Here is a 24066-nt window from a genome sequence, read left to right as displayed (position 1 = left end):
GTAAGGGGAGTCAAAGTAAGTGCCAAGAGATTCAGAGTTCATGTGCGAAATTTAAAACAGGAGATAGAAAAGCAACCTGGAGAAATCTCCTGATATGGGCTCTAGCTGTTTACTGGCCTTGGCCTCTGTCCTTGTCCTCCAAAAGTGGTTATAGGAGTTGACAAAGAAGGCAGGGCAGATACTGTGGGTGTGTGTGTGTGTGTGTGTGTGTGTGTGTGTGTGACTGGCATTGATGAAGATTCTTTTCTTTTTTTTTTATTTTCGAGAGAGAAAGCAAGCATGAACAGGGGAAGGGCAGAGAAAGGGAGAGATTGAATCTTAAGCAGGCTCCATGCTTAGCATGGAGCCTGATGCAGGGCTTGATCCCACGACCCTGGGATCATGACCTGAGCCGAAATCAAGAGTTGAATGTTCAACTGACTGAGCCATCCAGGTGTCCCGATAAAGATTCTCTTCTGGACCAAACTCTGGCCTGGCTCCTCTGAGCTCTTTTCTTGACCAGACCTCAACGTTGGCCTATAAATACTGCAGACTCTGAGTACAAATGATTTCATCCACTCCAACCCGCTCCCACATTAGAAGACATGAACAAACACAAACTTACTTTCTAACAGTCAAGGCAGCATCTCCATGATGATGGCCCCAGCCCCGTCAAGTTCCTTCCTGGGAAAGTACAAGACTGCCAAAAGCAGCCAACTTTTTTTTCCAGCCAACACTTGAAGATAGAGCCCCTGTCTCCCAGTCTCAGTGGAAGGACAAAAGTCAAACTTCAATAAGCACAGTTAGCAAACCCAAATGAGTTTCACATGGGTTAACTCCCCTGTCTGCTTTTTATAAATTTCCATTTCCCCGACTCTTCTCAAGCTCTGGCAATTCACATCCTTACTTTCCCTCTCTTCCTTTGAACATGCAGTCACCTCTGCACAAATCAAAGATGAGTTCAGTTCAGAGTTCTTATCTGCTGCAATAGTTTACCATGGATTAAAATCTATCCGCTTACTACTTTAGTTAGTGCCCAGGTTTGTAGGTCTTTGGTAGCATTTTTAGCAATATACATTCCGATATCCTGGCTGATCTGATTCCTGAGGCTGATGTGGCACTTAGGAGAGTGTCTCCAGGAAAATGTTAGGGGGCAAGAGGCGGACAAAAGCTGAGCAAGTGAAGGCTGGAGGCAAATTGGCTCGGATGAGGGCATCAGGGATGACATATATTAAAGAAAGACTATCCCTAATAGAGAAAACATTTTGATCCTCCGTTAAATATTTTTGAAGATATTCTTTATCACAAGGATTTTTAAATAGAGGAGTGTTCTGTTCTCATAAACTTGCTCTCTTGCCTACTTTCTTTTCTGCGCAAAAATGTACTGTGTTTTAAGCCTTTAATTTGTTTCTACCTATAAAAACCGGTAACATTTGTGAAAGTTAGTCTTGAGTCTCTATGCACATGAAAATGTTAATGTAAGAAAACTTATTATATTAGTTGATTTAGGAATGTAACTCCATTCATACAATCAGAACTTCTTTGTTTATTCTTTAGCCATGTTCTTGCCTTTAACATTGTTTCTTTCACAGTAATACAGGCAATTTTATAATTTAACCATATGCCTTTAAAGGTTCAGAAACATAAGATAAGGTATTTGTTCAGACAAATAAGATAAAACAGACAATAGAGATACTCAATAGATTTACTTAGATCCATTCACTTAGCTTTAGTGCAGAATATATTCCAGAGCGAGCATACATCAAATGCAAAATGGATAACCTTAATTGGGCTCAATAATTGGATAAATGGTCCAACAATTTTCATTGCATATGATCTGGGGCATGCATTTCATTCCTTATTGATCTGCTTTATTAAATTAACATATCAGTTATTTGTTTGATAGGAACAGGGAAGATAATCATAGGAAGGAGCAGTGGTAGAGAATATGCTTCTTACTGCTGCACAAAACACACATGGCAGGTGATGATACCAAACAGCTAACTCCCAGAGAGACCTAAATGGCACATCTTGGCACATGTGGATAAGTATAATGTTTATTAATCTAAAAAATGAGAAAATATTATAAAAATATAAGAAGTAGAAAACCCTACACAAGTTAAAATACAGAAAAATTTTAAGCAAAGTTATTTGAATCAGGCAATATTTAATGTATCAAATAGTAATCTTAATAACTGGGTATAAAGTAATCTAAACCCAGGACACTAACCATGTCAAAAGGCAGCAGACATCCTGACCACCCCAGAATCCTTTGCCAGGGTTAGTGTTCTCTGATTACACCTTTAGGCACCCCCTGGTTACAAGAGTACTTGTTTATTATTGATATTATAAAAATAACCATTCTCTAAGTGATTACACATAGTAAATAAAATTAGAACTATACATAAGGATTTGAATAATTGCAATTTCTTTAAGGACCACCTGGAACTTCTGCCTGCTTCACAGACCTGTAGGGGAGAAACAAAACAAAGGATAATGTGCTTAATAATACTTCTACAGTGCAGCATAAAAAGAAAGTTAGGGACTTTAATGCTTTCCTATACCCTGTGTGAACTTTTACCATGGCACTGACCTTAGGTCCTACCTTTATCAACTGTATTTTGCTGCCAGGATGTCAATTTCTGGAATCCGTATAAACCTTTTTTGTATATATAATTAGAAGTAGCTATTCTACAGATATCTTGGACGGTTAAAATAGAATGGTTGCTCTCCAAATATGGCCAATGAGAAATACTTGTGAGGTGTGTACACATTTACTATCTTGAAAGGAATTATGAAAGCTGAATTTAGAAAGCTAGATAGGCATAAGATAGATGAGGCTGCACAAGTCCTTTCTTCAGCACTGGAACTATGTGCCCATATTTCTTGACTGAAAATAATTCCTTTATTTTTTTTTTCCCCAGGAGACTATGATTAGGAAAGCAAGGGAAATATCCATGCTCCTAGAATACTTGATAATACCTGTTTCTTCTGCTTCGTACCTGAGCTATATTTAATATTTCTGATTCACTCACCAGACCATAAATACTTTGAAAGAAAAATACGAATCTCCAACTTACTTACAGGACTTGAAAGTATACTTTGCACATGGTGTTTGCTCAGTAAGTATTTGTTTGATGGTAAAGAGGGAGAGGAGAAAGGAAGAAAAAGAGGAAAGAAGGGAGCCCAGTTATTTTTGCACATACTTTTCCCTTTCTGGAATGCCTTACTTATTCCAACCAACCCCAGCTAACTCCTTTATCTAACTAATCCTACTCCTTTAGGACTAGCCTTAAAAACCACTTTTCTCAGGCCCCTTCAACCACTAGTCAAGGTAGAATTCTCCTGCTGCGTGCACTGATCTCACCCTAATGCCTACATAACGATAATCAGGAGTCTTTTATGTAAACAATGTTCACTGTGTGATTTCGTCACATGATAGTGACATGTCATTCTCTGGCGTAGTTCCTGTTTCATTGGAGCTCTTTATTAAATATGAATCGGATGAATGATTTACTTATTCAGATCTCTTGGGTAGAAGGGCCGTATACCTGCAAGTCATACAAAGAACACGTAAAGGACTAACAAAGAGAACAACATGGTTTTTGTGTTCCTACAATGGTAGAATTACTATGTGGAAGAGAGATAAAAATTTTTAAAAATTTTTTTTTAACATTTATTTATTTTTGAGACAGAGAGAGACAGAGCATGAAGCGGGGAGACACAGAATCTGAGACAGGCTCCAGGCTCCGAGCTGTCAGCACAGAGCCCGACGCGGGGCTTGAACTCACGGACTGCGAGATCATGACCTGAGCTGAAGTCGGACGCTTAACCGACTGAGCCACCCAGGCGCCCCGAGAGATAAAATTTTTGTCTGTTTTACAGAAAGAACCATAAATAAGGCAACTACAAGGATCCAGATTTTGGAGCAACAGAAAGTAATTTCATTTAAAGTAGGTTTTGAACATTTTGTACAACTTAAGCATTACTGTTTGCCTACCTGTCTGCTTTTGTCACCATACTGTATGTGACATCCCCATGACTTATTTACTTCATGATTGGAAGTTTGTGCTCTTTGACCACCTTCACCTATTTGCCCAATCCCTGACTCTGGCAACCACCAATCTGTTTTCTGTACCTATGAGCTTAGTGTTTGTTGTTGCAGTTGTTTAGATTCCGCATATAAGTGAGATAATATGGTATTTGTTTTTCTCTGTCTGACTTATTCCAATTAGTAAAACATCCTCAAGTTCCATCTATGTTGTTGCAATTAGCAAAATTTCATTCTTTATGGCTGAATAATATTCCACTGTATATGTGTACCACATTTTCTTTATCCATTCATCTGTCGATGGACACTTAGGTTTTTTCCATATCTTGTCTATTGTAAATAATACCACTGAACATGGGGATACAGATATCTTTTCAAGACATTTTTGTTTGTAACCATCCAGACAGTATTCTGCAGATGTAAATATATGATCGCGTATGCGTCTATCCATTGTATATAACTAAAAGTGAATTATATTTAATATACTGTTTTGTAACTCATTTTTCATGTAACAGTATTATAAAAATGTTTCCACAACAGAATATATATAGATATAGATAGATGGATCCAGTTACTATCAGTATAAATATATGTATTTATCCAATGAATATATATCTCAACCTTCGTAAGATGTACAGTATTCCATTATATAGATTGCTATACTTTTTAAATAAATCATCTTTTATTGGTCGTTGGGCTGTGCACATTTTTCTACATGTTTTCCATGTTTTAATATAAAACATTTTTTGTTTTATTATAAAACATGCACAATGAACATAATATTTTGCTAACTACACAGCGATGCATTGCAGAAATTATCTCTTTAGATGATTTCTCAATATTAGGTTGATGAGAAATTAGACCAGAATAAAATTGAATGAACAGCCACAGGAGGTAGAATACTTCCTATTATTCAAGATGTTCAAGTGAGGATTGCATGGTCATTTCGTAGGGGCATTCTGGAGAAGAGATCAGCATTAAATTGGGAGAGAAGCAGATGGTTCTTTCTAAATTTGATATTCTGTGATTCTGTTATTGCTAAGGACAAACTCAACCTTTCGCTTCTCTCTGTGACATACGTGGGAGAAGAAACTGCAAATTCTTCATCTTACATATCCAGTTCATACAGTAACCTCATGCCCATGGATGTAAAATTGTTCTGAGATTCTGTATCTCCAAGATATATTTAATGGTGTCACAAAGTCCATGATCTTCACAGTGGGGGAACATGTTTTCATCTCAAATATATCTGAAGTGGATTTTCCTGCCAAGAAGGAAGGATTCAATTCACTTCAGCATACGAGAATACAGACTTCGTGAGAAGCCTGAGATCCATAGAATATGACAAAAAGAAAAAGGAAACATTATGCAGAGTAGGAGGGAAGCCTCTTTCTCATGATAGGCCATGAGAACTGTACATTAAACAAATCCAAACTTTGAGCAGTTGAAGATAGCACCGATAATTACCTGACATTGGTATTAAGTGCCCTGAGCAAACATACCAGAGTAGACCAGTGTAGGACAAGAGGAGCATGGGACACAAAGGAGAAGATCAGCAGAACCTGCACAGTGAAAGAAAAAGAGAGAATATGCTGGACCAGGAAAAAAAATCTATTAAACACAATCTCCTAGCAGTTTAAACAATTTCTAGTGCAGGGTAATCAAAATTAATATCAAAAAACAACACTTACAGTATATAGTGAGCTGCAATTACACGTAAGTTAACTTGCTTCATGGTATGTATATTCTTATTCCATACGCTGGTCATTTTCAATTTAAACTTCTGCTGATTTTGAAATAAATTCTAGGGCAAGATGCCCTCCAGCCTCCAGATAGTGTTGTGAATATACATGTGGACTTCAAGAAGATCTCACATAAATCACATTCATTTCTTAAGGCCAGCATGGGTTAGGCAGGAAAGGATTGCTATTCCGGTCGCTATCCTCACACAACTTAGTCAGGATTGGGTATATATACATCACAGAGTTGTTACGCGATCACATTTGCAATTTAACATCATCATCACAAAATTATTATGAAATTTATAGAAGTAGTGCATATAAATACACATACACTCTATTCATAATGCCTGGCACATAACATCACATGCTGAATGTAATTCCTCTGAATGCATCCCTGAGGGAAAAGAGCGGTGGCTTGTGGGACAAAGGCAAAGAGTATTCTAGTTTAAAAGAGTGGGGAAATAGAATGGAGGATAAAAGCAGATGAAATAAAGGGATTAAGGGACATGAGCAATTCACATTTCCTGAAGAGAAAGGAAATAGATTAAGTCCAAGTTTTCTAAAGCAGATCTTGGAATGCTCGCCCTGCATGGTGTTGTTATGAATGATCCACAAAAAATGGTTCTTTGGTTAAGGAATTTGGGACAGAAACATACCATATCTGCTTTTTGGAGGATCGAAATTTATACACCAGCATATCAAAGGCTCTTAGAAGTCCTACATAACTTGATATTTATCAGTTGATAATAGATTTTCATATAATTCATTTTTTAAGACATCTGTAGAGATCCATTGGTAAGTTCTGTTCCAACTGGAGTGAAAGACTCATATCAGTACAGTTGCTATTTCACATAATTCAGCAGCAAAATTGAAAAAGCATGGGTTTTGTACTCAGACACACCTGAGTTCCAATTCTGGTTTCACCCTTATGTATATACATGACTTTGAGCAAGTTAGCTCAGGATCCCCCACGGAGGATGGTTATAAGGGAAACACCTTTGCAAGAGTCATTAAGCAGTAGGCATTTCATAGTTTTGCGGTATTCAAATTCAGATAAGTAGGAACTACAGAAAAATTTGGATCAAAAGTGGTGATTATATGTGGAAAATGGATGCTGAATAAAGCTGGAGAACTTGATAAACTTTTAGAAATCTTACACATGGAAGGGTTTTGAATAAAATGATGATGCATTTAATGATCTCTCTTAGTGGTTCTCAAATTTTAAGTGTATCAGAATCATCTGAAGGGCTTTTTAAAACACAGGTTGCTGGGCTTTGCTATTAGAGTTTCTGACTTAGTTGTTGTGGGTTGCATTTCTTGTAATTTCCAAAGAGACGCGGATGCTAATATTGATGCTGCTGGTTTGTGGACCGCGCTTTGTGTATCACTGTTCTGTATGGCATGGACTTTTGGGTGAAGGATGAAGCCAGATGTAGTTGCATATAGTTGAAGAGAAGGAGTAGCAAAGTGTCAAAGTACGAAAATAAAATTGAAGTGTAGGTTTAGTAGGAAATAGATAATCTTAAGGGTAGAAGGTTTGGGACAGAGAATGCATTACAGTAGTCTAAGATTTTAGAGTTGGATGCTATTTCACATTAGACAAGAAAAAAAATACATTGCCTTAGAAGATCGCTACATTTGAGAGGGCCAAAGAATTATAACAGTAAGACAGTGGATAAGTCTCCCAAGTAGGAGTTAAGTTTTCTTAATGATAAGATTGGTGCAGAGAGAAAAGCAATGACTCAAATGTAAGCACCCCACGTGAAACAACAGGCGTGATTGGTAGGATTACAGTGACAAGGAAAGAAACGGGACAGCTAGACAAATAGCATGTGCCTATAAAGGAGGGGAATTTCAGGTAGAATGGTAATGCTACCTCATGGTGCTTAACACAGGGCAACTGAAAGAAAGACAGTTTCCCCTGGGAAAGGCTATAAGGGAAGCTGTGTCTTCCAGGAAATATTTCGAATAAGGCCAATAAATAAATAAATAAATAAGGAGGGGCATGAAGAGTGTTCTTTGGATAGCACTGCCAGACAATCGGTTTGCAAATAAAATTCCAGTTCCATAGGGCACAGTGGAAAAATCTGGGAAATACATCCACAGTGTTTAAGAAAACAAATACATGAGGAGGTTTTATTTTGATAAGGGGCAGGGGGGCAAGGCAAAGTGGCCAAGGATAACAGAAATAAAAGACAGAATTAACTGATCTCAAGTTTCTGAACTGAACTTTTTGCATGACCCTTACTCTTATATGGCAACTGACTTAGGTATCCAGCCTTACACTGCTTCCCTCTGTGAAACAGCACAGCTTATCCAGAGGATGGCCCATTACTCCCCATACCTATGGGGAGGTAAGAAATGAAGCTCCTTTGGTGGGGGCAGAAAAAGCAAGCAAAAGAGTAGCCATAAAGTCGAGAAATAAAGATAATATTTTGTTTACAGCATAGAATATTCTTATTTTCTTCTTAAATGCCATAGGCACAGGTTAATTCGGTGAAAAACAGCCACACAAATCACCTCAGGCAGTGATCCCACATGACACGTAGGGACTGATGTAAATATTGCATTAATGCTCTGTGTTCATTGCAACTCTGATTGAATTATCATCACTGCTGAGGAACAACACCCTGAACATGTGGAATGTCATCGAACACATCATGTGTTGTTGTGTAGGCTGATAAACCACTTATTATTGTCTATGTTGTTAGACATTGTGGTCTCCCTGAATAATCAGAAGATAGAGATTTAGGCTTGGCTACTCCTCAAGGGATCTTCAAGGATCACTTAACCAAGACGAACTAAATTTCTTCATTCCTTCATTCATCCAATTCATTCAGTAACTATTTGTTAAGTAAATCAACAGTGAATATACAAATGTTTTTTAAATAAATATGTGCTGAATAATTACAATATAAAATAGGAACTTAAGAAGAAATTTTCCCTAATAGGTTAGTTTTGGAGATTAAATACGTGGAAGCAATTTATAAATTATAAAGCCTGGCATAACTAGTAGAAACTTGCTGAATTTTTTTTTAAATGTTAACAAATGGATAATTCCTTGTGTCCTAATACGAAGGAGAAAGTCACATATAACATATGTTTAAGAATATAAAGAAAAGCTATGTTTTTGGTCTGAAGAATGTTTAATTATACTGCAGTTGATATATAGTTTTGGGATATTTAGTCAACATTTCAAAACAACTCATTCTGAAGAAATTTGGCAGCATGCTTTGAACAGTTGTTCTATTTTTAATATCGAACTATGAGATTTTAAACACGCTTAATGTAGTTACTAAACGTTATTTATTTTATTCTGTCAAAATTTTAATTTTTATGTTTATCACGTATGCCTCCCTTAATTTTCTGGATGACTTTGCCTGTGGATAACAATTTGGAACACAGCGTAAATTTAACTAAATCAAGGTTGAAGTTTATATTAAAAGCAGATTTTCTGGCCAAATGTATTACTGCTTGTTTCTTTATATGTCACTTTTTCTTATTTTCAAGCTTTATAGCACTTTATGATACAAACTCTTTCTGTGTTCGGTGAAATAATTCCTCTCTTGATACTCTCTATGCACACATTCCCCCTCCCTCCTTTTTTTAGCTTATAGAGATGGAATGACATTTTGGAGTAGAACATATGGCCTTGGATTGAGCTAGACTGTAAATTGCACTTATTAATTATGTATCCTTGGGACAGGATACACTTAACAGATCTGAGTTTGTAAAAGCAGAGGAATATCACCTACATATTAAGTTGTCACAAGGATTAAAGGAGATGCTACATAGCCCCTACCAGCAAAAAGCAAAAATGTCATAAGTGTCAGTCCTCTTTCATTTTCTCTTCTTTTGAAGATGCATGTGTTTCTAGATAAGCCTAAAATGTCAATTACTCATAATAGGCTTTAAGGAGAAATGGAATAATAGAATTCTAATGACTCAAATAGACTTTGTAGTTCTATTTTATGTTAGCCTAATGTGACAATTTTCCTAATTCATTATTAAATTATATATCCATTAGAATATATGCTAACTTTCTCAGTGAAAAGATTTATTATGCCACATTCTTGAAGTTCCATGCGTAGAACTCCACTTGTTTTCATATACCAGCTTCATTATGCCTACACAAGTAGTTTCTTCACCCACAATGCCTATCTTCAGGCTACAATTTCCTGTCAGATCCTTATAACAAATATTCCACTACCTTTTAGGAGACTATGCTGGTCAACTTTTAGGCTAGCTCACACAGTGGAAATATAGCATCTTCTGGAGGAGAGAGTTTGTTCCTTGATTTTTTTCCCCTTCAGTTTGAGGTAAATAAGCCCTTAAGTTTGAAGTAGGAGGAAAAAGGAGAGGGAAATAATAAGGTAGGCTGGGATCAATGATGCAGGTGCCCCAATTAGTAGATATGAAATGAACTCTTCCAGCCTGGGAGAATACATAAGAAAGCACATTGCATAAGATGATCATACCACCCATGAACCCACCTAAGGGAGAGGTCACGTTTTTGGCCCCAAAATGGGAATATAAAATCCTTCTCTCCTCTGCTAGTTCCAAGGCATATTAGAGGCAGCAAGCTAAATGCAAAAACCATAGAATAATTAAGAAAAATAAGACAAATGAACTGTGGCTTCCTAAGTGAAAAGATAAATTATTTTTGGTTAGTAAGAAAAAGGCAAAGATTGTTTGGCAGAGAAACTTGAGGGAAAGCATTCTGTATTATTCCCATGTAGTTAATGTACCTCTGATAGTTAAAGTCTGAGAACTGGGCAACTGTAGATGCATCTGAGTGTGAGCCCTTTTCTGCAGTCTACTAGCCTGGGAACCACAGGGAAGAAGGAGGACCTTAGAGTTTTCTGACTCCTAGGTTTTTTTTTTCCTCACTCCATCATAATGTCTAGAAAAAAAATTAGCCTCCCACTGAGAAAATTAAATGACACATGTGTATGCTCACAATAGTCAGTCATAGTGAGAACCTAGCAAGTGTCTGGGAACAAATTCCACACAGGAGTAAAAACACAATGTCATTAATAATAACATAAGCAAAGGTAAATAGAAACCTAATAAGAAGCAAGAAGAAGTCCTGGTGGGATAGAAGATAAATCATCATTTTTTGCATAAATAGAAACCATTTTATAGGATGTATGCTTAGCCTAAAAGTAAAACCTTAGAACTTACTAATATTTAGCAAGCATATACTATGTATCTGGCACTATGTTTGGCACAAATTAAAGTAATGAAAAAGAAATGTTTCCCTAGTCTATGGAAACTAAAGGAAATTATCTGAAAATGTGTTGATTTTGCCCACATTTACTGAAATATATCAGAGTAAGAAATTTAATATCCAGGATTGGTTGTGTAAAATTTTCAGATAAAGCAGCTACTAGAAACATTTATAACAGCTGGGTGAAATATTTTTAAAGCCTCTGCAAAGGCATCAGGGAGCTAGCAAAATAATAAGGTATTAAATGGTCAATATCCAGAAGAATAAGAAAATAAATAGAAATGAGCATGGAATTTGGGGACACAATTCCTCTAAAGGTAGCTACCAGTTGCAGAAGAAATTCCTGAGAGGCTGGCAACTTGCAAAAGGTTCATAGGCAGACAGGACAAAAATTGGAGCCCCAGACTTACTGAGGAAGGTGACTCAGTTTAATTCCCTAGGTTTGGGGTTGCTACTCTGAAGGGTCACACTGTAAGAGTAAGGGCAAATAGAAATAAACCAGCCCTCTCAATGAAGAAAACACACTTAAAATCTTCTCAATTTTGTAATATATGTGTTAAACAGCTGATTTGATAGCATTAATGACAGAGATAATAAGCTTGAGCATAGATCAGAATACAATACCCCGGGGTGATAAACAGAAACAAATGGATGGAAAACAGAGGTGGGGCACATTTTACATACAGTTAGAATATCTAACACATGTTAACAGGTGGCTGTGGCAATTTTAAAACATACCCCCCCCACCCAAATTCTTTCGTATTTTTCCCAACTTGCTAGAACCATGTCCACTAACCTTGAATCTATGCTCTGTGACTGCAGGGGCACCTAGATGACTCAGTCAGTTAAGTGTCTGACTCTTGATTGCAGCTCAGGTCATGATCTCAAGGTTCGTGAGATGGAGCCCCACATCAAGCTCTACTGACAGTATGGAGCCTGCTTGGATTCTCTGCTTCCCTCTCTCTCTTCCCTGCCTACTCATGCTCTCTCTCTCGCTCTCTCTCTCTCTCAAAAATAAAATAAACATTAAAAAAAAATCTCTGACTGTATATGCAACAAAATGGCAGAAGTAGTGCTGTGAGTTCCCAGGCTCAGGCCTTAAGGAATGGAAAAATTCCACTTCCTGTCCTATGGGATACTCACTCTTCTAAGGCAGCTACAATAATGTGAGAAAGCCTAAACATGCCATGGAGAGATGCACGATGAAAGTTTTATATGCAGAGAAATCAAGGTCCTTGACCTTCAGTCCTGAATGACTTCTCAGGCAACAGTGACTATCAACATCTAAGCATGTGAGTTACCCATCTTGTAAATGTATCCTCCACCCCTGCTTAAATCACTCCAGCTGATGCTGCATGGAAAAGATATAAGCCTTTCTTACTGAACCCTGACCAAACTGCCCATGAATGAATTAAATAAATGATTGTTATTTTAAGATACTAATGTTTTGGGTGATTATTTTATGTAGCAACAGCTGACTAGAAAAGAAGCCAAAGACTTGACAGAAAAAGAATATGGATATCCAAAGACGCCAAAGGTCCGAAAGCTACAGATTTAGAAGCATTCTTATCACTCATGTTTAACACAAAGAATCCAAGGTATATCAGAGAATAGTCACATCTAGGTTACTCAAGGTAAAGCTGCAAAAATAATAGACAAAATGAAAATTTTAAAAACATTTGAAGAAGTAACAATAAACTGATGGAAGGATATTTTCAAAGTGCTGAAATAAAAAAAAGCTGCCTTGATTTTTACACCCAGTGAAAATACCCATCAAAAATAAAGAAGAAATAAAGAAATTTAAGACAAAGATAATTCATCCCAAGAATCACAAATCAAAATTAATATTAATTGGTACTCTTTAGGTCAAAGAAATGTGACTCAAGATTCAATCAACAGGGACTTCCAGGAAAGATGGCAGCGTATGAGGATCCTAGGTTCACCTCTACCAGGGATACACCTAGATAACACCCACATCATGTGAATAACCCAGAAAATGCCCCAAAGACTGGTAGAACAGACTGTCCACCACTAAATGTAGAGAATAGGCCATATTGAAGAGGGTAGAAAGGGCAGCGATATAGTCGGGGGCCAAACAGACCCTTGAGACTCTTCGGGGGTGGGAGGGGCACAGTGGGTGCAGATTGGAAAGAGGAACAGACTCCATACCAGGCATCCCAGGCACAGGGGACCCACACTGGGAAGACAAATCCCCACAACATGTGGCTTTGAAAACCATAGGGGCTTACTCTCTCAAGTTATTACAATCAATGAGGCTTAACAGCTGAAATTTAAAAATCAGTAGGCATGGGTCTGGGAGAGACGGAGAACAATTGGAAACTTAGCCCCCACCCTTAAAAAGACAGCATAACAAACAGCCCCACTGAGAATAGGCATAGAAACAGCAGTTTAAAAAACACCTGGGGTATACAGGAAGATTTTTGTTCTTGTTGTTGTTGTTGTTGTTGTTTACTAATCTTAGAGCCTGTGCTAAAAGGGTGGGGATCTTTGAAAGATTTCTCCTATAACAACAGAGCTGACAGGTGTCACTTCCCTCCCCTAATCCCCAGCCTAGAAATACAGACACTTGTCAGAACCAGCACAATACAAATACTCTCCACCTAACTGGCTAACAGCTCACCCTGCCCACACCCTCTCCTTTGGACCATGTCTGCCAACACCACACAGAACTGACTCCTACCCCAGGAAGAGGAAAAGTAAACCACACATACCAGTTCAACTGCAACCCCAGAGGTGGGCTGGGGTCTGACTGCAGGCCCCACCCACCAGCAAAAGCTTATCAAGGGCCAACATAGGGAGAGCATCCTGCAGTTTGGTGATACCACAGCTCTGGCAACATTGGGTCTGACCCAACTCAAGCCCAAGATGGCCCAGACTGGTTCACTAACCCCACAGGACCAACCACTGACCACAGCAGGCAAAGCAAGCCACTGCAGATGACTGGATTGAAGGAAAAAGTGGCCAGCCAAAACAACAGAAGAGTTCCCTGAAGCACCAGGTCCTGGTGAACAGGGGCCACTGCACTGCAGGGCATTACAGGACCTCTTCTTCAATAGGCCACTACTTTTAAGAGCAGGAGACATAGCGGACTTTCCTAACATACAGAGAATTTCCTAACTTTCTTAGCAGATACAGAGAATTAGACAAAATGAGGATAGAGGCTATGTCCCAAATGAAAGAACAGGACAAAATCACAGCAAGAGAGTAAAGGAAACAGAGATAATTAATATTCCTGATACAGAATTTAAAGTAATAGTCATAAAATACTCACTGGACTCAGGAAAGGAGTGGAGAAAAGAGTGGAGCACCTCAGTGAGACACTTAAAAAGAGAGAAAACATAAAAAAGTACGAATGAGAGAAAAGAGTTCAATAACTGAAATTAAAAATACACTAGAGGGAATAAATAATCGACTAGAGGAAGCATAAGAACGAATTAAATGGCTAAAAAAGCAAGATTCATCTATACGCTGCCTACAAGAGACTCATTTCAGACCTAAAGACACATGCAGATTGAGAGAAAGGAATGAAAAAACATTTATTGTGCAAATGGAAGCGAAAAGAAAGCTGGGGTAGCAATACTTATGTCAGACAAAATAGAGTTTAAAACAAAGACTGTAACAGGAGACAAAGAAGGATACTACAGAATCATAAAGGGGACAATGTAACAAAAAGATGTTGCTATTGTAAATATTTAGGTACCTCAACACGAAAGCACCCTAATATGTAAAGCAGGTAATAACAAACATAAAGGAAGACATTGAGAGTAATACAATAATAGTAAGAGATTTTTAACGTCACACTTACATCAATGGAGAGATAATCCAAACAGAAAGTCAACAAGGAAACAATGGCTTAAATGACACATTCAGCCAGATGGATCTAATAGATATATTCAGAACATCCCATCCTAAAACAATGGAATACACATTCTTTTCAAATGCACATGGAACATACTCCAGAACAGATCACATGCTAGGCCACAAAACAAGTTTCAAGAAGTTCAAAGTGATTACAATCAAACCATGCATCTCTTCTGATCACAACTCTATAAAACTAAAAGTCAACCACAAGAAAAAATCTGGAAAGAACACAAATATATGGAGGTTAATTAACATACTACTAAACAATGAATGAGTGAACCAGGAAATCAAAGATGAAATTGAGAAATATGTGGAGACAAATGAAAATGAAAATACAACAGTTAAAAATCTTTGGGATGCAGCAAAAACCATTCCAAGAAAGTTTATAGCAATACAGGCCTACATCAAGAAACAAGAAAAATCTTAAATAAACAACTTAACCGTACACCTAAAGGAGCCAGAAAAAAAGAAGAAGAAGCACAAACAAAACCCAAAAGCAGTAAAAGGAAGGAAATAACAAAGATTAGAGCAGAAATTTTTTGAAAAGTGGAAAGTAAGAAAACAAAAGACTAGATCAATGAAATCAGGAGCTGGCTCTTTGAAAAGATCAACAATATTGATAAACCTTTAGTCACACTCATGAAAAAAGAGAGGGGAGAGAGAGAAAGAGAGAGAGACAGAGACAGAGAGAGGAATTAAAATCAAGTGAAAAAGGAGAAAAAAACCATTGACATCACAGAAATACAAATGATTATAAGAGAACATTATGAAAAATTATATGCCAATAAATGGGACAACCTAAAAGATATAAATTCCCAGAAACATATAACCTCCCAAGACTAAATCAGGAAGAAAAAGAAAATTTCAACAGATCTATTACCAGCAATGAAATCGAATCAGCAATCAAAAAATTGCTGCATCCCAGGAACAAATCCCACTTGATCGTGGTGAATATTTCTTTTAATGTATTGTTGGATTCAACTTGCTAGTATCTTATTGAGAATTTTTTCACCCATGTTCCTCAGGGAAAATGGTCCGTAATTCTCCTTTTTAGTGGAGTCTTTGGTTTTGGAATCAAGGTAATGCTGACCTCATATTATGAGTTTGGAAGTTTTCCTTCCATTTCTAGTTTTTGAACAGCTTCAAAAGAATAAGTATTAACTCTTCTTTAAATGTTTGGTAGAATAACCCTGGGAAGCCCTCTGGCCTGGACTCTTGTTTAATTCTAATCGGAAGAACTAATATTGCTAAAATGTCTATACAAAATGATACACAGATTCAAAGCAATCTCTGTAAAAATTCCAATGGCATTTTCCACAGAAATAGAAAACAATTCTAAAATTCTTATGGAACCACAAAAGATTCTTAATAGCCAAGGCAATCTTGAGAAAGAATAGAGTTGGAGGCATCACACTTCCTGATTTTAAATTATATTACAAAGTTACAGTAATCAATTATATGGTACTGGCATAAAAATAGACACACGGACCAGTAGAATAGAATAGGGAGTCCAAAGATAAACCCAAGCATATACGGTCAACTAATCTTTAACAAGAGTGCTAACAACACACAACGGGAAAAGTATAGTCTCTTCAATAAATGGTTTTGGGAAAACTGTATCCACATACAAAAGAATGGAATTGGATCCTTAACTCACAATGTACATAAAAATCAATTCAAATGTTTTAAAGACTTAAATATGAGACTGGTAGCTGTAGCAAACTTAGAAGAAAACAGAGAGAAACTCCTTGACATTGGTCTTAGCAATAATTTGTTAAATATGACAAAAGCCCAGGCAACAGAAGCAAAAATAAGTAAGTGGAACTGCATCAAACTATGAAGCTTCTGCAGAGCGAAGGAAACAACAAAATAAAAAGGTAACCTACAGATTGGGAGACAACATTTGCAAACCATATTGCTGATAAGGAGTTTAATATAAAAAATACATAAATAATGCATGTTTTGAGACTTCAGGTAAGAGTTCACTCTAAAAGTAATTATGTTTTACATAGCCAGCAAAGAAATTGGATCAGTAATCAAAAACCTCACAACAAAAAAGAGTCGAGGGCCAGACTGTTTCCCAGGGGTATTCTACCAAACATTTAAAGAAGAGTTAATACTTATTCTTTTGAAGCTGTTCAAAAACTAGAAATGGAAGGAAAACTTCCAAACTCATTCTATGAGGCCAGCATTACCTTGATTCCAAAACCAGACAAAGATGCCACTAAAAAAGGAGAATTACAGACCATTTTCCCTGATGAACATGGGTGCAAAAATTCTCAATAAGATACCAGCAAGTTGAATCCAACAATTCATTAAAAGTATTATTCACCATTATCAAGTGGGATTTATTCCTGGATGCAGGGTTCGTTCAATATCCACAAATCAATCAATGTGACATATCATGTTAAGAAAAGAAAATATAAGAATCACATGAGCCTCTCAATAGATGCTGAAAAAGCATTTGAAAAATACAGCATCCTTTCTTGATAAAAACTCTCAAAAAAATAGGGATACTTTCTTGGAACTTACCTCAACATCATAAAGGCCACATATAAAAGACCAATAGCTAACATCATCCTCAATGGGGAAAAACTGAGAGCTTTCTCCCTAAGGTCAGGAACATGACAAAGATGTCCACTCACTCCACTGTTGTTCAATATAGTACGGGAAGTGCTAGCCTCAGGAATCAGACAACAAAAAGCAATAAAAGGCATACAAATTGACAAGGAGGAAGTCAAGCTTGTACTCTTCACAGACAAGACGATACTTTACATGGAAAACCGGAAAGACTCCACCCAAAAACTGTTAGAACTTATATGTGAATTCAGCAAAGTCATAAGATGTAAAATCAATGTACAGAAATCAGTTGCATTTCACCAATAGTGAAGCAGCAGAACAAGAAATCAAAGAATTGATCCCATTTGTAACTGTACCAAAAGCCATACGATACCTAGGAACAAACAAAAGAGATGAAAGATCTGTATACTGAAAACTACAGAAAGCTTATGAAAGAAATTGAAGAAGACACAAAGAAATGGAGAAACACTTCATGCATGTGGATTGGAAGAACAAATATTGTGAAAATGTCCACACTACCCAAAGCAATCTACACATTCAATGCAATCTCTATCAAAGTAACACCAGCATTCTTCACAGAGCTAGAACAAATAATCCTAAAGTTTGTATGGAACCAGAAAAGACCCCAAATAGCCAAAGCAATCCTTAAAAAGAACATTAAAGCTGGAAGCATCACTATTCTGGACTTCAAGCTCTATTACAAAGCTGTAATCATCAAGACAGTATGGTACTGACACAAAAACAGACACATAGATCAATGGAATAGAATGGAGAATTCAGAAAAGGATCCTCAAACGTATGGCCAACTAATCTTCAACAAAGCAGGAAATATTATCCAATGGATAGCCAATGGATATCAGCAAGTGTTGTTGGGAAAAGTGGACAGCAACATGCAGAAGAATGAAGCTGAACCACTTTCTTACACAACACACAAAAATAAATTTGAAATGGTTGAAAGACCTAAATGTAAGACAGGAAACCACCAAAATGCTAGAGGAGAAAACAGGCAGCAACCTCTTTGACCTCAGCCACGGCAACTTCTTATTAGACATGTGTCTGGAGGTGAGGGAAACAAAAATAAAAATGAGCTATTGGAACCTCATCAAGATAAAAATTCTTGACCGCAAAGAAAACAATCAACAGAACTAAAAGGCAACCAATGGAATGGGAGAAGATATCTGCAAATAACATATTGAATAAAGGGTTAGTATCCAAAATCTATAAAGAACTTGTCAAACTCAACACCCAAAAAACAAATAACAGAGTGAAGAAATGGGCAAAAGGCATGAACAGATACTTTTTGAAAGAAGACATCTAGATGGCTAACAGATACATGAAAAGATGCTCAACATCACTCGTCATCAGGGAAATACAAATCAAAACCACAGTGAGATACCACCTTACACCTGTCAAATGGCTAAAATAATAACTCAGGCAACAGCAGATGTTGGTGAGAATGCAGAGAAAGGGAACATTTTTGCACTGCTGGTGGGAATGCAAACTTATGCAGCCACTCTGGAAAACATTGTGGAGGTTTTTCAAAAAATTAAAAATAGACCTACCCTCCAATTAGCAATCATACTACTAGGTATTCATCCAAAGGATACAAAAATGCTGAATAAAAGGGGCACATGCATCCCAATGTTTACAACAGTACTATCGACAATAGCCAAATTATGGAAAGAGCCCACATATCTATCCACTGATGAATGGATAAAGAAGATGTGGTCTATATATATATATATATATATATATATATATATACATATATATGTATATATACACACATATACATATATATGTATATGTATATCACATATATATACATATATACACATATACACACCCATATATATACATATTTGTATATATACACACACATATATATGTAATATATATATATGATGGAATATTACTCAGTGATCAAAAAGAATGAAATCTTGCAATTTGCAACAATGTGGATAGAACTAGAGTATATTATGCTAAGCAAGATAAGTCAGAGAAAGACAAATATCATATAATTTCATTCATATGTGGAATGTAAAAAACAAAATGGAGTGAACATAGGGGAAGGGAAGAAAAAATAAAATAAGATAAAAACTGAGGGGCACCCGAATGGCTCAATCAGTTAAGCATCTGACTTCAGCTCAGGTCATGCTGTCACAGCTCGTGAGTTAGAGCCCTGCATCAGGCTCTGGGCTGACAGCTCTGAGCCTGGAGTCTGCTTCAGAATCTGTGTCTCCCTCTCTCTCTGCCCCTCCACTGCTCATGGTCTGTCTCTTTCTCTCAAAATAGAATAAATATTTTTTAAAAAATTTAAAAAGATAAAAACAGAGAGAGGAGAACAATTAAGAGACTCTTAAATACAGAGAACAAACTGAGGGTTGCTGGAAGGGAAGTGGGTGGGGGGATGGGCTAAATGGGTGATGGGCATTAAGGAGGGCATTTGTGATGAGACCTGGGTGTAGTACGTAAAATTTAAAAATAACATTTGTTTTAAAGAATTAAAATTATAAACTTGGGCTATGTATATTTACTGATATTTAATTGATAGATTAGCAACACTCAAAACAAAGTTTTAAAATGCACTTCAACAATGATTTATTTTTCCTTCAATAAGTTGTGCTGTAGTGTATTTCCTGTTTACCATCTCTGCCTAGTAAAGAAGATAACTTTTTTAAAAGCTATTTATTTATTTATTTATCTATTTATTTTTCCTGCCTATAAGAGACTTATTTTATTTTATTTTTATTTTAGGTTTTTATTTAAATTCCAGTTAGTTAACATACAGTGTCATATTAGTTTCAACAGAATTTTGTGATTCATAATCTATATATCATACCCAGTGCTCATCACAAGTGCCCTCCTTAATACCCATCACCCATTTAATCCATCTCTCCCCACCCCCCAGCAATCCTCAGTTTGCTCTCCATAGTTAAAAGTCTGTTTTATAGTTTGCCTCTCTTTTTCCCATATATTCATCTATTTTGTTTCTTAAATTCTATTCACATATTAGTGAAATCATATGGCATGTCTTTTTCTGACTGATTTATTTTACTTAGCTTAATACACTCTAGCTCCATCCATGTCATTGAAATGTCAAGATTTCATTCTTTTAGATGGCTGAGTAATACTCCATTGTGTGTGTGTGTGTGTGTGTGTGTGTGTGTGTACCACAACTTTATCAGTTTTTTTAAAATGGCATGTCTTGGGGAGATGATGATCTCTATTTAAAATAGCACTAGTGCACAGACAGTTTAAAAACTACTTTTCTTGGGGCACCTGGGTGGCTCAATTGGCTAAGCATCTGATTCCTGATACCAATGTGGGGTGTGATCTCATGAAGCATGAGATCATGACCTGAGCCGATATCAAGGGTCTGATGGTTAACCAACTGAGCCACCCAGGTGCCCCAAGAAAACTAGTCTGTGATGTCAGTGCAGAGCCTTCTCGGGATTCTCTCTCTCCCTCTCTCTCTCCCCCTCCCCTGCTTGCACACACATGCAGTCTCTTTCTCAAAAAGTAAATAAACATTATAAAATTTTAAAAGAAAAAAATCTCATTTTCTTCCCAAGTTAAGAAATATGTAAAGGGTTAAACACTTGGGCCTCCTTTGTGTTAGTGTTATCCAAAGTTAGGAATATGAATGTTTTTATCAGGGCTCCCTCCTATGTAAAGATTTCTCTGCTGTTTATTTTACCAATTCACATTTCTTATGCTTATAATTTGCACCCACTATGTTCTTTTCATGACTTGCTTTTCTAGATTTATTTCTCCCTGATCCCCTGTGTCTAGTGTCTTCCCCTAAAAGTATGAATTGACAGTTCACCAAACATAACCAATGCTCTTCCTATCTTTGTGTCCTCACCCATGCTGTTCTTCTTGCTCATATGACATTCTTGTCCATCTTGTACTTCAAAATCTTACGTATCTCTTAGTTCAAACACCATTTCTTCATGTTCCTACTGCTAATTCCATGCGATATACCCCTCCTTTGGCTTCCTTAACATTCTACTTATCTCTTAAATAGTATACCTTATGCTATTATGCACTTCTATTTAACTTACTAGAGAAAAGAGATCATAACCTTTTTCTTGTTGTTGTTGTGTTGTTTTTTTTTTTTGTATCTCCCATGCAATAGAACCCAACACAGCAGTTTCTCATTATATGTGTGTGTTTTAAGATACGTAAATATGATTCTAAGGACATTCTAAGGAGGTAAGCTGGTCTATGGAGCATATGTAACATTGGAGAATCTTAACTATAAAAATCCTGGTTTGTGACAAAAATGCCAAGGTCCATTTAATTTGTGAAGGTGAAGCAGATCAATGTTGCAAAACAAGCCAGGAGAAATTACGGAACAGTTTGCCTGATATAAACATGCTGAAGTTCTTGCAGTTACTGAAAATGTACAGAACAAAATTCATTAAGAACAAATAGGTTTTACTTGCAACCAGCCAATACATTCTTCTCATTTGTGAAAGATACATCCCATCTAATGGAAGACTACCTATAAGCTAAATCCATCAAGGTTAAAGAATGAACTACATCCCCCTCCATTTCGTTTTCTTTATTATATTTTGTAGTTTCAGGCTATATCTAGAGCAACTATAAGAATATTCCAAGACAAACAAAAAGTATTTAGTAAGAGGATTAAAAACATATGCTACTCATTTATAACTTTGATTTTTTTAAATAACCTAAAATTGGACCATGTATCTCCTACTTTCAGTTTTAAAGAATTCAACTTCATATAATACTCTAATCCAAAGAATTTTTTATCACAAAAGATCAGTTCTGTTGTTTAAATATAGTCTTCTCTGATACTTGTTATGGAATGTTCTGACTACTATTATTGCATATGACAAGGAAATTTCAATAAATAAAGCAGGTAAGCTTTGTATCTATTCTGAAGCATGTAACCTTACATGTTGTAGAACACATTTTTCCATTACACTTAATAATAGTTTACTCGGTGAGATTAAATTTTATGTTATTAAATATTACCCATTACATTTTTTCTAGGAGCTTAGAAATCAATTGAAACGTTCACAATATCAGGGTTTTACCACAGACATGGGAAACATTTCAAAGTAAGAATGGCACATGAATAATTCAGGGACATGTGTCCTCTAGAAATTGCAAAAACTTATTTATAATCAAACTAATTCTCTAACAGTATTATAATGGAAAATTACAATTTGACATTAGACTATTTTGCATGTAACAGATAATTCACAGTAATTATTAACTTACTATTATATTTGTTGGTTAAAGATCAATCCTTAAATATTTATAATAACAGGTACCAAACATGCAAATGCCTAATTTATAGAATTTATTGCCTCATATGAGTTCGGATGCCCTGACTTTTTTAAGAAAAGCTTTAGAATTTTCTGAACACTCATAGAAGACTGAATGTGAAAAGTGAGATTAAAAGTCATCAAGATTTCTTTTGGTCTTCAAAAATAACCTAATACAGTTTGTCAGATGTTTTTGTCTGTTTTACTTTAAGAGCTCATCTTTCTAGTTATTCTTGAGCTATTTTTATGTATTACTGTTACCATTACTATCTTTTATTCTTGGTTGTTTCCAAAGCATGTGGGTCTTTTCTCTACAAAGACATGTGTTGTGTAGGATAGCCTAGTTGACCTTTAAATAAGAACAAAATACTGAAGTCCTGTCTTGTTTTTCTCCTGAGGTATATATTCCTAGTCCTTATTTCTATGTCATGACCCTAATATTTAAAATTTGAGTTCCAAGAGTCATGAAGTCCTAACACCCATCTGACTTAATTGGCTTTTAACTCATTTTGGTCTTTGTGTTATCTATATACCACTGCCCCCTAACACACCCCTTACTACTCTTTCAGTTGAGAGGATGTTAGTACCTTCTCTTGGGCCTGGTGAGATAATCAGCTGTGGTACAATAACACCACTGACTCAAGCATTGCTCAGATATAAATCTTAGGAGGCTACCTGGAAAGAAATAACCTGAGGTTAGATTAAGGAGAATAAAGGCCACACCACATCCTCAGTGGACAGTAGAATCCTGTAGCTCCACTTTCCTCCCCAAGCACTTTGGCTCTCAAGAGTCCCAGCAGAAACTGTGTCACCCCCTGGTAAGGGGGATTAAGGGAAGTCATGAGTAAAGGATGAAGCAATAAGAGTAAACATCGCTGGGTCCAAACAAGAACATTTGATTATATTCCTGGCCTCTGCTACTGACATGACATGAACAAGCCTACGATCTCTGAGAGAACCAACTTCCTCACTAAATTAAGAGAACTGAGATTGAGAGGATTAGATTAGATTAGATTAGCACTTGCTAAAATCCCAGAGCATCTGGTCTTCCAGCAGTTAATAGGCATTCTGGAAATTATAAGCATTCTGAAAATAGGAATTAATATACATTTGGCAAGGGCACCTGGGTAGTTCAGTTGGTTGAGAGTCAGACTCTTGGTTTTAGCTCAGGTCTTGACCTCATGGTACCTGGATTCAAGCCCCCTGTGGGGCTCTCTGCTGATGGCTTGGGGCCTGCTTGGGATCTCTCACCCTGTCTCTCTGCTCCTCCCCCCTCCACACATTCTCTATAAACAAACA

General features: G+C 36.7%; 1 protein-coding gene across 1 annotated transcript in view; it reads right to left on the bottom strand.

Annotated features, from left to right (window-relative positions):
- Positions 1 to 1542: 1542 nt before the first annotated feature.
- The window catches only part of CF2H8orf34 (chromosome F2 C8orf34 homolog), a 401924-nt gene continuing 379400 nt past the window's right edge, over positions 1543 to 24066 (bottom strand). The window contains 2 exon segments of the mRNA XM_042924126.1: positions 1543 to 2447; positions 5498 to 5592. Of these exon segments, the coding sequence (XP_042780060.1) occupies positions 5510 to 5592 (83 nt within the window). The 3' untranslated portion in view covers positions 1543 to 2447; positions 5498 to 5509.

This window comes from Panthera leo, chromosome F2 (genome assembly GCF_018350215.1).
Source record: "Panthera leo isolate Ple1 chromosome F2, P.leo_Ple1_pat1.1, whole genome shotgun sequence".
Classification (NCBI taxonomy): Eukaryota; Metazoa; Chordata; class Mammalia; order Carnivora; family Felidae; genus Panthera; species Panthera leo.
This window is presented reverse-complemented; position numbering and strand designations above follow the sequence as displayed.